Here is a 16,391-nt window from a genome sequence, read left to right on the forward strand (position 1 = left end):
TTTGGCATATACATACTTACACATATTTCTGGGTTTTGTCTGTTTTCATTTTGTTTTTTTTGAAACAGTCTCACTCTGTCACCCAGGCTGGAGTGCAGTGGTATGATCAGGGCTCACTGCAACCTCCTCCTCCTGGGTTCAAGTGATTCTCATGCCTCAGGCTCCCGAGTAGCTGGGACTACCAGCATGTGCCACCACACGTGGCAAAGTTTTTTGTATTTTTATTAGATACGGGGTTTTGCTATGTTGGCCAGGCTGGTCTTTAACTCCTGACCTCAGGTGATCTGCCTGCCTTGGCCCCCCAAAGTGCTGGGATTACAGGCATGAACCACTGTTCCCAGCTTTATAAACATTTCTGTTGGGCAGATATCTAGGGGTGGAATTAGTGGGTCATCAGGTATAGTTATATTCAGCTTTAGTATATATTGGCACAGGTTTTCAAAGTGGTGGTTTGATATACACTTCCAGGAACAGTGTATGAGATTTCTGATTACTGTATCCTTGTAAACTTTTGAATTTTTCTGTCTTTTTCACTTTCATTCTTTTTTTTTTTTTTTTTTTTTTTTTTTGAGACGGACTCTCGCTTTGTCACCCAGGCTGGAGTGCAGTGGCGCGAAATCGGCTCACTGCAAGCTCCGCCTCCCGGGTTCACGCCATTCTCCTGCCTCAGCCTCCGAGTAGTTGGGACTACAGGCCACGCACCACCACGCCCGGCTAATTTTTTGTATTTTTAGTAGAGACGGGGTTTCACCATGTTAGCCAGGATGGTCTCGATCTCCTGACCTTGTGATCCGCCCACCTCGGCCTCCCAAAGTGCTGGGATTACAGACGTGAGCCACCGTGCCCGGCTTCACTTTCATTCTTAACAGATGTGTGGTGCTATCACATCGTGGTTTTAATTTGAATTTCCCTAAAGACTAATGAAATTGGGTACTTTGACATATGTTTAGATATCTCTTCTGCGAATTGCTTTTTCTTATAATTAGCCCACTTCTGTTGTTTTATTTTTTAAGTGATTTATAGGAGTTCTTTATGTATGCTAATACAAGCCCTTTATTTGATATACATATTGCATCTTCTTTCTTTACATTACCTTTTCACTCTATTAATAGTTTCTTTTGAGGAGCACAAGTTCTTAATATAGTTCAGCTTATTAAAAATTTCCATTTGTGTGCATGTGTGTGTCCTATTTAAGAAAATTTTTCCAATTCCAAGGTTATGATGATGTTACCCTATTTTGTTCTAACATTTTCATTGTTCCTGTCATATGTAGATCTGTAATTCATCTGGAATTTTTTTTGGGTGTGTTAGTGTGAGCTATGAGCCAGCACCATGTACTAAAAAGAGTATTCTCGTCTGGTGTCACTTTTGTTATAAATCAGGTGGATATATAAATATGTGTGGATCTGAGTCCATTGGTGTGTCCATACTTGCCTCAATCTCACATTCTAGTGATTGAAACTTTGTAATAGGTCTTGGTATCTGGTAGTTTAAAAACTTTCAGCTTTAATGTTATTCAAGATTGCCTTTTTTTTTTTTTTTTGCATTTTCATGTAAGTTTTAGAATTAGTTTATCAGTACACACACACACACATATACACATACGCATACACAAATCAGCTGAAATTTGAAAGGATTGTGCAGTTTTTTTCACATCAGTTTGGGGATAATTGATACTTTTGCTGTGCAGCAGTAGTTTTAAATTCAGTCTTGACATCTTCACTTCTTTTTTTCTCTTCACTTTTTCTTTCACTTATCTTGTAAGCCTGGCTTAATTCATCTGATCCCTTTTCTTTAATTATGTCCCCAGACTTTTTAAGAAAATCAAATAACATTTTGATTGACTCTCTTGTTTAAGATCTTGATGCTGCCATACTTATTTCTGAATTATTTCCTTCCCTTTTCCTACAGCAATTGTTCCAATCTTTACAGCACTCAAGCAACATATTGTCTTATTGCCAGTCCTAACCCTGTTCTTAGAAGACCTATGTGTAGAGATATCTGGAAAGCAGTTATAAATTTGGACCTAAACCTTGAGAAATGTTGATACTAAAGACACAGATTTTGGAGTCATTAGATAACATGGTTCTTAAAGCTATAGATGTGGGTGAGCTTACTCAAATAGGAAGTACATGAAGTAGGAAGAGAAGAAGAGAGCTTAGAGTATAATCCTGAGGGACAATCATATTTAAAGGTTGGGCTGAGAAGAAGCTAGCATGTGACTAATAGGAGGACACATAAATTAGTGGAGAACCAGGAAGGAGAGATGTACGGAAAACCAAAGGAAAAGAAAGTTTCAAGATGTAGGGAATGAGCCAGGCGTGGTGGCATGCACCTGTAGTCCCAGCTACTTGGAGGCTGGAGTGGAGGATTGCTGGAGTCCAGGAATTTGAGGCTCCAGTGAGCTGTGATTGTGCTGCTGCATACTGGCCTGGGTGACAGGGAATGGTCAACAGGGTTAAATGATGCCTGGAGGACAAGAACACACTAACAGAAAGCAGACCAGTAGATTTGGCTAGTAACATCAGCAAGGTTGGTAGGAGCTTGTAATGAGTGGAGTCGAGGTAGTGAGTAGACATTAATCTCTCAAGCACATTGATTGGAAATGGTAAGGCAGAAGGTAGTGCAGCTGAAAGAGACGGTGAGACATCATTCTCTGGTATTTGTCACCCAGAATCAACTTGTGCAAAGCCAAGTACCTCATCCTGCTTTATCTGCCATTTGTCTGCTTTCTAGTTTCAGTGAGTAGAATCACCCTTTGCCTAGTTGTAGAAGCTGGAAACCTTGTACTCTTCTTTGACTTCTCCCTTACCTCTCCTCCCATCCGTACCCCTACTCAATCCCCCATTTCAATGGTAACCAGAGATGTTTGATTTTTTCTCAGTAATGTGTTTCATCATTCCCTCTGTTGACCTCTTCTGCAGCTTCTTAGGTTGGGATCTCCTGTTTCTCCTTGATAGTGCAATGGCCCTCTTACTGGTCCTTAAAGTCTTCTTGTTCCCCCTCATCCATTCTTCATACTGCCCCACTTATCTTTCTAAAACATGGTTCCCATCATGTCTTTCCACTTCTTAAAAATGTCAGTTGCCTTCCCACTGCCTGCTATATATAGTATACTGAATACTCATTAAATGAGTACTGGTTATGTGTCAGGCATTATACTAGGCACTAGAGGTACAATGATGAACAAGATAGACATGGGCCCTGCTGCCATCTAGTGTAATGGAATATAAGGCTTTTTATGGTTTGGGTACCAGCTTATCTTTCTAGGGTCATCTCCAGCTTCTGCTTATATCCTCCAGACATTTTGGACTACTACTTTTCCCATGGACAAAATCTGCATTGTGAAATCACTGAGTCTTTCTGTGCTGTTTCCAACCCGAATGCCTTTCTGCTGTCTGCTTGTCATATTTTTTTATAGTAGACTATTTATAGTCAGATGGTGTTTGTTTTCTTCAAATGAGCCATTGGCTGTTAGTTAACTGCTAACTCATCTGTAAAAGCTTGATTTTTAAGAAATATTCTATAGCTAACAGTAATCTGCATAACGGCTTCTGCTTCTTCCTGCTACAAGAAAGAAGTTTTTGGGGTGACTTCTTTGTAGAAAGAAATAGCTATCTAGAATTTAATACTAATAATTCTGTATGGTGCCTTTCTGGTCAATAAGAATGCATGGAATGGAGGTGAAAGGCAGAAATAAGCACTTGTGTGCTCTGGAGAAACCCATTAATACCTGTCTTATTTCATAGAGTATTTGGATTTTGAATGTATTGATTTATCTTCTTCCAATTTAGACTGATGATGAAGATGAGTCTTTTGTTCTTGAGGATCCTACATTGTTAAACATTGATACTATTGATTCTCACTCCTATGATACTTCATCTGTGGCAAGCTCAGACAGTGGTGACAGGACCAACTTAAAGAGGTAGGTATTCATGTGAATCATACTTGCTTACAGTTGAAGTATTTAATTGTTTCAAATGTAAATATTGTACTCTATTGTACTTTTTAAAGTACAATATGGTCTGTTGAAGCCTTGCATAGGAAGTAGAAGGGATATAATATCTTGAAGATTTTGGCACCATTAAGGAAGAAGGTAAAAGGGTAGGTGCTATGACCACTTCGGTAGGAAGCCATAATGATAGCCAGGGACTCCCGGAAGCAGGAGAGCCCTTGGAGGAAGTACAGATTAAACCTGGCACAGTGTCTGTGGTGGAAACATGCAGCTCGGTTCACTACCCTTCTGTTCTGCGCACCCTCCCGCACCTCCCTGTCATCTGCATTCTCTAAGATCGGCCTTCCTTCATTCTCTTGGAGTGGGTTCAGAGAATCACAAAGATGATTAAAATTTCAGGAAAAAGACTTCTAAACCTAAATAACTTAAATTTGGGCTGCTTTTCACCTTCCAAGTTCTTGGAGAGAATATGAAAAGGAAAGAGAAGTGGAGAAATCATAAATACATTATTGAATTCATGTGTAACTTTAATATTGATAAAGTGATCTGTTTTTCTTCTTCAATTTTGCCTGTGTCAGTGCTCTTTTCTTTAGGTTATCTCTTATGGGATAGGGGACGTTGCTGAACAGGACGTTATGTTAACCTGTTCAGCAATGTGTCCTTCAAATAGATAACTTAAATGTTTTTGATGATCTGGTTACTACCTGCTTAAAAGATACGGTGTCATTGGCCAGGCGTGGTCTCTCACGCCTGTAATCCCAGCACTTTGGGAGGCTGAGGCAGGCGGATCACGAGGTCAGGAGATCAAGACCATCCTGGCTAGTACGGTGAAACCCTGTCTCTACTAAAAATTCAAAAAATTAGCTGGGCGTTGGGGCAGGTGCTTGTAGTCCCAGCTACTCGACGGGAGGCTGAGATAGGAGAATGGCATGAATCTGGGAGGCAGAGCTTGCAGTGAGCCAAGATCGCGCCACTGCACTCCATCTTGGGTGACAGAGGGAGACTCCATCTCTAAATAAATAAATAAATAAATAAATAAATAAATAAATAAAAAGATATGGTGTCACCTTGTCACCTACAAGATTAAGTCAGAACTCCTCTGCATGGCCTCCGTCTGGGCCATGCTTACTGTTTTGACCTAATCTCTAAGCACTCGTACTTCAGCCCTCCTAGTCCATACCTTTTGTGTGTGACTACCCCAGACACACTGCACACCTTTACATCTTCGTATTTCTGCCCATGCTTTTTGCCTGACAAACTCCTAGTCATCCATTAAGGTCAAATTAGTCATCTTCTCTTTTCTATAGCTATCCCTAATGTCCCCCAAATAAACAGAATTAAACTGTTCTTCATTTGCATTTATATGGCACTTAATTCATATTTCTAGTGTAACATTCATTCTTTAGAGTTACTTCTCAGCCTCTCTAAGCTGTGAGATCCTTGACAGTAGTAACTGTGACTTTCTTATTTTTGTATTCCCAGAGCATACTTCTAGTCATACAGAGTAGGTGCTCAGTAATGTTGGGTAAAAGTTTAAAAGTTACTTTTTATATGAGGATGAGTAGAAGGGGGATTTGAGGAAGTGGTTGAAGAATGAGAGTTTGGTCATAGGAGGAGCAGCAGCGCAGGAAAGGTGAGCAAGGGTAAGAAGGCAGTAGGGTAATGTAGACTTGCAGGCCGGAGGAGTGCGCTGTAGTCAGCCTTCTGGAGAACGTGAGAACCTACTGTCGCATTTCCTAAGGTGGGCATGGAGCAGTTTGAATCGTGAGAAAGGAATGGTGATTTGATTCATTTTCCTGCTTGTGCTTCTTTGAGGTTCAAGGCGGGTTTAATAGATTTTAAGGTGGGATTGTTAGATACTTCATACATCTTTTAAAAACAGATCTAACAAATAACATACAATGTTGTCTTCTGCTTTTTGTGCGTGTGTGTTTTCTTTCAAAGCATTGGGACCTCGCCTTTTCACTTGTTTTGGCTGTTTTTAAATGTTTTTCTTTATTTTTAGGAAGAAGAAATTACCTGATTCTTTTTCACTCCATGGATCAGTTATGCGCCATTCACTTTTGAAGGGAATTTCTGCCCAGATAGTGTCTGCAGCTGTAAGTATTTTGTTTTTTTCCCTCAACTTTGTAACCTGCAATGGCATAATAAAGTAGGAATGAGCATAAAACAAAATACAGCACTTCTCTTGGCCTGAGGCTTAAGAAAAATAGAATCTGGCTTTCATGGTTTTTGTGTGACATGGCTACACGTCTTGACATAGAAATTAGTGCAGCCATGAAAATAAAGTTCTGCTCAGAGTCTAGGCTGTGCCTAAATGAAATATGGCAGCAAGCCGAAAATAAATACTATCTGCCTTTTCTTTAAATTCCTTTTCAGTTTAGTTGCCATCTTGTGTATTTGTTGAGATTCTGTGTTTGGTTTTTTTTTTTTTTTTTTTTTTACTCTTTTCATATGGAGAAATGATTGATCAGAATCTTTTACAACTTGAATGATTTTTTTATAATTCACAAAAGTATTTTCATGCCCCTTATTTCTTTTATTCTTACAACTTGGAAAGTAGGTAAAGCTGTTTTCTATTTTACAAATGAGAAGCTAGGCCCAGAAAGGTGATAGTAACTTGTCTTAGATCATTCTGTTAGGAGGTAGCAAGGCATTTATTCAAAACTGGGGTTTCTGGCTTCAAGTGTAGTGCCTCTGTTGTGAACTGGAGGTGGCACTGGTGAATGCGACGAATGTGTGAAATGGCTGGAACAGAATATTTGTGGCCTTTTTTGAAAATTATGTAGAGCACTGGGTTAACGTAAACAGTATTTAATGGTCCATAGATGGCAGACTTTTCGTTTGACACCATCAGACTTTTCATTTGACCTCACAGCTGGTAGTTTTATGTAGTCTTTCAGTTTTGGTTTTCTGAATACAATGTATAGATTCTATATATAGTGATAATGACAGATTTATACTCCAGGAAGTTTGATGTGTTTTTATGTTCTTTTTGGGGCATTTAATCGGCATTTTGCATATCCAAGTTGGACAAGAAATAAAAGTTTGGATTTTTCACGAGGGTGAGAGATTGATACAGAATTACGAGATACCACAATTGCATTTCAATTTTCAGGTTTATCAGAAAAAGCCCTTAGTGCAAATACCAAAAAAAAAAAAAAAGTATTTACTATAACAATTGGTGTATCCTGACCTAGCTCATATATCATGAAGTAAATTTAAATAGAGAGATGCTCAACAAGCAATGGAGGAAACCTGGGCAATTGTTTTTCCTCTTTTAGGTGGAGAGTAACTCATATTTGCTAGAATGGGAACCACCTGTTGAGGATTACATTTCCATGACGTTTTCTGAATTTAATCCTTATGTAGGTGATGAAATTCATTCCTTTCAAAATCAAGATGAACCAGAACAGTCATTCGACCCACCTGTGCAGTTTTAAAAATATTTTGAATATTGGAGACTGAGCTAAAACTCAGACTCTGAACAATGATTAGATAAATCTGTTATTTAAAAGGGTTTCTCTTTCCCCTTGAAGAGGAGGGGAAATTCTAATAAATCCCAGAGTGTTTGCATTCTGTTTTTATTTCATTGCTATGGCTGAGCTCCTTTGGTATGTTAAAATGAAAACTGCCTTTCCTGTGACAGTCATCATACGGTGCCTTCCTATTTTTGGATTACCAGCTCAATTTAAATTGCATGCTTTCCTGTGATGGTTGGTTTATTAACATGTAAAGCTAGTTATATTTTTGGATATTTCTCCCTGAATAATTGCTCAATAGCGCCTTCAGCCATGTGGTTAGTGATGTTATTAGGGCTGCTTTGGGCCTTGATCACAGTTTTGGGGTTCATGCATGGAAAACGCTTAGGAGAGATGAAATTTTTGCAGTTGTGAAGCTCGTTTTTTAATTTGGGATCCTTTTCAAAGTCGTATGACATGTGACCATACTTTAATTCAAAGTAACTTTTTTTTTTTTTAAGGATCTTTATTATTTTTACGATCAACTTTAAAATACTAGAGATAGCTTATTGTAGTGTTTTTTTCAAAATGCGTCCGCTGTATAACGATCTCCTAGGGTACTGATTAAATTGCAGATTCCTGGGGCTCACCCCAGACCTACAGAATCCCAGGCATACAGGCATCCCAGGTGATTCTTATGCATTTTAGCTTTTGAGACCCACTACCGTTAGATATTGCAACACCAGTACTAAAATTCTGTAATCTCTACAATGCTTCCAAATATCTGTGTTTTTTTAGCTTTTGAAGTCAGGCGACTTCTGATTTCATTATTCAGGCTCTATTTTGAATGTAGAATAGGCCTTCGAATAACATCATTTTGTTCAATGTCGTTTTGTTATAATGTTAATGAAGAAAAAACAATTGGTTTAAGTTGTTTTGCTTAAAGTCACAGTTTTCAAGAACTTACTGACAACATTAAGTGAGGTCTTACTAGAGTTTATGACCTTTATCTGCTGTCCCATTTCTCTTTTTCCCTGTCTAGATGCAAATTAATCATTTATCAACTATGTATTACATGCTTCTTAATTGTCGAGCATTATGTTAGGCATGTTTGACACACAGATATATATACACTCAAAGTTGGATAGATGCTGCTATATGCAAGCTCTTTGCTACTACAGTACTGTATCACTACAAACTCTTAGGGTTATTTAAAGCTATGTAAGCATAGAATTGATACTCTTCCATATTTGTCTGATTCTTCACATTTAATTTGATCCTCAGGACAGCTCACTGAGGTAAATAGGGCGGTATTTGCTATTTCTTTGAACAGATGAGGAGACTAATATTCAGAAAAGTTAGGTGACTTTTTGAATGCCATGTAGTTACCGGTAGGGAGGTGGGACTAGCACTTCTTTATGTTTTAATTTCTTATGCTTGAGAACTGACTTAATATACCCTGTTGGGGTTTGTTTAGAGGTTATTGGGTAATTGCTAGATAGGAAAGTCCTACTTAGTAGTAGAAACATCTTTAGCATGTTTACTTTTCTCAAATCTTTATGTACTGCTACTGTTTTGACCCCATAGTACTTATAGTTTATTCAAGTACAGAAAATGGAACATCTTTCCTCTTTTTCCTTTGCATTTCCGTTATAATCAGTACCCTCCCTGAGGCATCTTACTTCGTAAAGGCACTTATATACTTAGTAAAATAAAGCAATCCTCTTTCATGCCCTTTGTATTTTGTTGGTATATATAGCTTTTGTGATTTCTCTTAGATGGGGGCAAAAATAAAGGTTCCACCTCTAATCTAAATTGATTTGGACCAAAGTGTATGTAAAGCAAGAGCCTTATACCATTTTCTGTTTTAAAAATGAGAATATTTTTCAAATACTTTCTTAAAACTTTCATTTAGGACAAAGTAGATGCTGGCTTGCCTACAGCAATTGTAAGTATACTTGAACTTTTTAAAGGTAAGCTTTTTATTTGATTGGGTTTTCTTAGATTTATTATTACATGGTTCAAAATATTACATAAGTTATTATGGTAATAAATTCATAAGTCATTTTACTACCAGTAATCAGGCTTAACATTTGTCCATGTTGGGCGCTTTCTTTTTTCCTAATTTTTTACTTTTTAGAGTTTTGTTTGAGAAGCAGATAATGGAGTAATACTAGCCTTCTCCAGGTTTATTTGTTTGTGGTACCACCCTGCCCAAGTAAATTTACTTCTTCTGTGATTTGGCTCCCCTTCCATAAGGAGTGGAAAGCATCATTTGATAGGATCACTTTGTGGTAAATAGCACATTTAACAGCTCTGGATTCCGTTGCCAGGCTTGCCAAATAGAACTCTGCTGCAGTATTGTAGAGAACTAGGGGATATTGAAAACATACTGGTTCTCTCTCTTCTTGTCTTCCTCCAGTGCCTTTTTAGCTTTCCTTTTAGTCAGTCTTTGGTAAGGAAGTGGGTGAGTTTTCAACACTTTGGATGCCTTTAGGCTCCTGTGGATAAACTAGAGAATTGTGTTCTCATCTCTTCCCCAGGCCTTGTAGGAAGCTCTTGGTTGGGTAGCATAAGTGCCTCTTACTTTGCCTGGACCCCTGATTTTTTATTTGAAAGTTGCTTTAGAGGAAGCTAAGTGGCATGTTATTGCCTATAATGTTGAACATATGATATTTTGATAGTGTTACTCCTAGAGTAAATTTAGAGGGATTCTCAGAAATAAAATGTCCTGAGTTTCATTTCCCGTTTTGCCTCCTGGATGAAATTCTTCTTATTTACAATAGTTTGTATGTCATCTGGTGCCTAGAGGAAGGAAGGCCAACAAATTCAACTCTGATTATTTCAAGATTCTTAATGTAGTATCTTAAAATGTAATCTTCCCTTTTGTTTTCAGGCAGTGTCCAGTCTGATAGCAGTGGGTACATCTCATGGATTGGCTTTAATATTTGGTAAAATTTTTAAGTGCTTTCCTGCTTTTAAATATTGTCCTTTTGGGTTTTATAATGTCCTTTAATCACAGTTTATATAGTGTACTTGATTTTCTTGAACAAAACCAGAAAAACTTGAAAAGTAGCAGTCAATATTTTTATAGCTAAAAATTATTTGACTCACAGCTTTGTTTTGCTGCTTATTGCAAGTTTGTTTTCTTCTTCATGAATTTATAAACTGTCATATCTATTGATCTCTCTGCAAACCTAGACACAAAGAATAAAGTTGAGGGGAACCTTGGGTTATCATCTTGTCTGCCTCCGGTTGTTGGTGGTGGGAATTTTTGATTCTGAATCACGTTCCCGTAATGGGTATTCTAAAAGATCTTCCGGAAAACAGGCTTTCTCAGTAATTTTCAGGAGCTCTCACTGACAATAAGCTTTTTTTAAAATTTCCAATGTAAATTGCTCTAAACCGAAATTTTTTTGGCCTGTAATCACATTGCTTTCTTGGTTGAAAGAGAACTAGTTTTATTTGTATAGTAGAAGATAGTTGTATTTTCTCATTTTTTTCTACCTGAGACTAAATGACTGTAGTTTCATTAAACCTTCTTTGTTTTTGAATTCAATGTATGAATAGAATATTTTGTTCTTTTTAAATTAAAAAACTATTAGATTTTTGTGGCCGGGCATGGTGGCTAATGCCTGTAATTCTAGCACTTTGGGAGGCTGAGGCAGGTGGATCATCTGAGGTCAGGAGTTCGAGACCAGCCTGGCCAACATGGTGAAACCCTGTGTCTACTGAAAAAAATTAACTGGGTGTGGTGGCGGATGCCTGTAATCCCAGCTACTCAGGAGGCTGAGGCAGGAGAATCGCATGAACCCAGGAGGCTGAGGTTGCAGTGAGCCGAGATTGTGCCACTGTGCTCCAGCCTGGGCAACAGAGTGAGACTCCGTCTCAAAATAAATAAATAAATAAAAAATAAAAAACTGTTAGTTTTTTTGAGGGGTCATTTTTAGTGTTCTCTTCTGGATATTAAGTTGTTTCATCTCCCTTAAATGAAAGACTTGATGACACTGTATTTAGTAAGGAATCTACAGACTATTTTATATGGATTACCTGAGAATTCTTAATAGCAGAACCACAATTTGACTTCTGTGGGGCCTTGCATCCTTATTTACTGTATAAGTGGATAACTAGTTATTTTCTGTTGGTTTTGAATGATTTGACTTACTATTATGAATTTTGTATTATGACAAAAGCTTTTTAAAATGTAATTGTAAAACCTAGTCTTTTCAAAGGCAATTGAGTTAAATAATAGAGTTTTATTATTTGGGGACCAGAAGAGTAGAAACAAAATTATAATTCCCTGAAGGAATTTAGAATTGGTTGAAAAAGACTTAAAACCTAGATAGTTGATATATATTCATAGTAGAAAATATAGAAAATATAGATGAGCAAAAAGTTGAAGATATACCAAATCCTGCCATCCAGGAATAATCCCTAACATTTTTTGTATGTAACCTTTTAGTCTTTTTTTTCTGTACTTGTATATATGTATCTATACATCCTCAAATGGGATCATGTTAATTTGTAAACTGCTTTTCATGATAATGAATATCTTTCCATGAAGTTATATATTTTGTCTGTAACATTTTTAATGGCTACATAGTATTCTATTAAATGGATTCTTCCTAATTTACTTAATCATTTCCTACTATAAGACATTTAAGTTGTTTGTAAACGTATACTACTGTGATGAACATCTTTGTTACTACATTTCTGTGTCCATGATTACTTTTTTAGGACAGATATTCCTAAAAGTGGAATTGCTTGGATTAGGAGATGAACATTAAGAATTTTGATATGTATTATCTAATGGCCCTCTAGAAAAGTTCTATCAGCCTTCTCTCCTATCAGGTGTTCAGAATGGTGGTCTTCCTGTGGGGCATAATTAATGTTAGATAAATAGAATTTTGGGAAAGAATCTTAGGTCGTTTAGTTCAGTCCCCTTATTTTACTTCTGAGGCTGTTGAGGACCAGAGAGGTTAAGTGACATGCACAGAGCCAAGTTCAGCCAAGTTCATTGAGGAATGCTGAATCCTATATAAGTGTATTTCCACTATTCTAAGCAATTCTGCTATCCTGAGAGAAAAGGAGGCCAATTCTAAGATAAGAAGAAAAGAATAAAAGAACTAAGGTGAAGGAGAATAGATTATAATGCATATATTTGTCAGCAAATTGCATGTTAATTTTTTGTTCCCACTTACCAGTACTCATTTCTCACCTCTATCTGCTTTAACATCCTTTTCTTGTCAATGTTATAAGAATATGTGACTGCTTATAATCAAACTCAAGTATAGCTTACTGCAAACAAATTAAAATGAATACTTTACAAACAAAAACTAACAGAGGAAAAGACAACATTGTCTTTTGATACTGTCTTTAATTTCCTTGGGCCTGGTTCCTGATTTTTTTTTTTTTTTTTAAGACCCAGCAGCTTTCCTGTAGATATGAGAAAATAATAATCTTTCATTACAGTCTCATGGAAAAGAAAGTATGTCAAAGTGAACATTGTGAGAAAGAATCATAATATTCTGGTTGTGCTTTGGGTATTAATAGTGTGGCTAATAAATTTTACTCATTACTGTTTATAGGAATCAGATGTTTGGACAATGTGTTTTAACAAATAGATTAAAATATGCTTGAAAGCCTGGGAACAAATGGCAGAGTAATAATACTATAAAGTGTCTAGAGGCCTGGGTTAGATCTCATCTCTGTTAAACATCTGTGTTGATCATAGGAGAAAGTGTAACAGGAAGAGCTATACTTGTTTAAGTACTATATGTTTCTCTTTGAAACAGAGGCCCAGTTCATTAAGATAGAAACTATTATAAGTTTCTTGAAGACTGATGTTTATTGCCTCTTCTTAAGTAATTATAGGCATATAGCTTTTAAAAAAATATGTTGGTACTTACCTTATACAGAGTCTCAAAAGTTCAAATCTTAATAAAGATGTTTCCCCATCCCAGGGGGCCTTAGTTTTCCTCTTTTTTTTTGGTTGTTAGTGTACTTTAGTAGATTATCTTTTTGAAATTGTTTTTGTATTTATCTCACTTAAACATGGATTTACTTACTTTGCTATAATGAGAGTATTATGGATTTTTTTTTCCCATAACCATAGCTGAGCATAATCATAAATGCTAGAGACATCACTTAATCACATTTAGTATCATTCCCACAGATAACTAAAGCTTGTCACGTATATTCTTGAAATTTTTTACCTGCCTTTTCTTCGAACTTTTGAACTGATTTCTTGCTTTTCTTTCTCTCTCTTGATCTTTTCTTCATGGATTCAAAAGGAAAAGGTATAGTAAGTAATTTTAGTTTGCATGAATGATTTCTTTTCTTTTGGCCTTTTTAATGTTAGAAGAATGCTACCAATTATAGTCAGTGTCCTCTTATGAAATACTTATTGGAATAAAACCAGCTAATTGAAAAATTAGTTAAGCAGGAAATTGTGAAAAACTATAAGTATATATATACTTTCAATGTTTTAACTGAAAATACATAAATTTTCATTTATCCTTGATCTTTTGTTGTAGTCCCAAACTTTTTCTTTGAGTTTGTATTTGCCACTTGGAGTCCTGAAGTATCTTTTTTGGCATAAACTTTATCATTAATGGGTCATGCAAAATTTGCCATTTTAAGTTTTAAAAATGAGGTAAAAGCTTAAGCACCTGTGAATCAATCATTGCATGCAAAATCCTGTTATATTATGAACACCTTATTTTGTGACAGTTTTGTAAAGAAACTCATCTTTACCAAGTTTTTCTAAACCATCCATTTAATGTTCATGGAAACAACAGCTCTTTCTTTTTCACTCTGTTTCATTAGTTTATTTACTGTTTAAGTTTTAAAGTACAGTAACATTACAGTGGCATGAACAGGCTTGGGAATGAACACAGCTGACTCATAGTAAGCATCAGCATTCTGGAAGATATCCAACTAGCCATGGGGATTCAGTATGCCCTGGCTTCAGTCAGTAAGCCTTACAGAGGGAAGGAGAACTTGAATTCTGCGAGTTGGTTTGATGGAGGTCAGGTAAAAGTGCTTCTGTTGTTTTATGATCATTGATGAAAAATGTTTCCTGATTAGATCTTTTCTCCCTTGATCCTAGGGAATATTTTAGTGTGAATAAAGGATAAGAAAAGGCCAGATGTGGTGGCTCACGCTTGTAATCCCAGCACTTTGGGAGGCCAGGGTGGGCGGATCATTTGAAGTCAGGAGTTCAAGACCAGCCTGGCCAACATAGTGAAACCCGTCTCTGCTAAAAATACAAAAATTAGCCAGGTGTGGTGACACGTGCCTGTAATCCCAGCTACTTGGGAGACTGAGGCAAGAGAATTGCTTGAACACAGGAGGCGGAGGCTGCAGTGAACCGAGATGGTGCCAGCCTGGGTGACGGAGTGAGACTCTGTCAAAAAAAAAAAAAAAAAAGGATAAGAAAAGAGTAGCATTAAAGAATAGTGAATATTGGCCAATAAAGGTAGAGTTCCACACACAAAATTAAATTGGATTCCTGCTAGGATGTAGGTATTTCCTTCTTTGATAGTCTTTAGAACTAATTAAAACTAATTGAGGGTAAAGAAATAGAAGATTGGGCTAATTTTGGTATATGGAAAGAGTTAACAGAAATTCTTGAAGTATGTTCAAATTTAGATTTTAGGGCTATTACAGACTTTGTACATTATTTGTGACTTTTCTTTGCTATTCAGCATGTTATTCTTAAGTCCAGAATATGCTGAGGAGATCTACTCTAAGCAAAGTGTACTTTGAAAGACATACTAATAAAAGATACAGATATAATTCAGGGCAATGCTAAATAGATGTGCTGTTTGTGATATTTGGCCTTCAAGTTATCTAAATTAATTGGTAAGCTATATTACTGTCATAAACAATAATTCCTTGCATTTGTGCCATTTGATGATTTTCTAATTTTTCATAGGCAAAACTCTTTGTCGACTCAGTGAAGTTTATAAGAAAGGTGATAGTCTCATTTCATATTTCTTGCCAGGGTAACCATTATTAAGACCCACTGCAATTTTTTTAAAACACAAATTTGACAGTACTAATCAAATATACCTTTATGTGACTTTGAAATGAAATTAGATATACTGTTAATTTAATAACTTTTTCCAACTGTAAACAAAGGAGACTTCAGAGAGGAGGAGGAGAATAGAATTTTTCCTTCTAAATTCATGAAATCCAAGAGTAATCTGGAGTAGCTCTCATTTTCACCTTCTGTCCAGGTCATTTTGTTCTTTACATGTATCCATGGAATTTAAGTGTTTTGAAGAGGTTTTATGTTTATTTTGCTCAAATATCATTTCCCAGAATTGTCCAGAATTTTCTGGACTACAGAATGTTTAGTTACTCTAGCAGGAGAAACCTCTTCAATGAGACTGCTTTCTTCTTTCCATGGAAAGTCTACCTTTTCTGAATTTAGTCTAGATTATATAACAGCAAGTTTGTTAAAATGGTACTATAAGAATAGAATGTATGAAGAGGAGTGGCCAGCCATGGTGGCTCAAGCCTGTAATCCCAGCACTTTGGGAGGCTGAGGTGGGCGGATCACGTAAGATTGGGAGTTCGAGACCAACCTGACTAACATGGAGAAACCCCGTCTCTACTAAAAGTACAAAATTAGCTGGGTGTGTTGACGCATGCCTGTAATCCCAGCTACTTGGGAGGCTGAGGCAGGAGAATAGCTTGAACCCGGGAGGTGGAGGTTGCTATGAGCTGAGATCGTGCCATTGCACTCCAGCCTGGGCAACAAGAGCGAAACTCCGTCTCAAAAAAAAAAAAAAAAAAAACGAATGTATGAAGATAGTAATAAGAGTTTGATAAATATCTTTATGGAGTCAAAGTAGATTACATTTGTTACACTGTCCATCATGTCTCTCACCATCCCTGCTGTTTTTTTTAAATGTATATATGAATGTAATCTATAGATTAGTTTGTGATGAGCACTTAATACTACT

At 36.7% G+C, this 16,391-nt stretch overlaps 1 protein-coding gene across 6 annotated transcripts in view; it reads left to right on the top strand.

Annotated features, from left to right (window-relative positions):
- VPS8 (VPS8 subunit of CORVET complex) overlaps positions 1 to 16,391 on the top strand; it is a 302,825-nt gene that overhangs the window by 75,475 nt on the left and 210,959 nt on the right. For 5 of the 6 annotated variants that reach the window (XM_065540320.1, XM_065540319.1, XM_065540318.1 and 2 more), the window contains 4 exons: positions 3,795 to 3,925; positions 5,961 to 6,054; positions 9,332 to 9,364; positions 10,313 to 10,367. In XM_065540320.1, the coding sequence (XP_065396392.1) occupies positions 3,795 to 3,925; positions 5,961 to 6,054; positions 9,332 to 9,364; positions 10,313 to 10,367 (313 nt within the window). The remainder of the gene's footprint in view (positions 1 to 3,794; positions 3,926 to 5,960; positions 6,055 to 9,331; positions 9,365 to 10,312; positions 10,368 to 16,391) is intronic. The other variant, XM_074031581.1, reaches the window with a different exon arrangement.

The sequence above is a fragment of the Macaca fascicularis genome, chromosome 2 (genome assembly GCF_037993035.2).
Source record: "Macaca fascicularis isolate 582-1 chromosome 2, T2T-MFA8v1.1".
Lineage (NCBI taxonomy): Eukaryota > Metazoa > Chordata > Mammalia > Primates > Cercopithecidae > Macaca > Macaca fascicularis.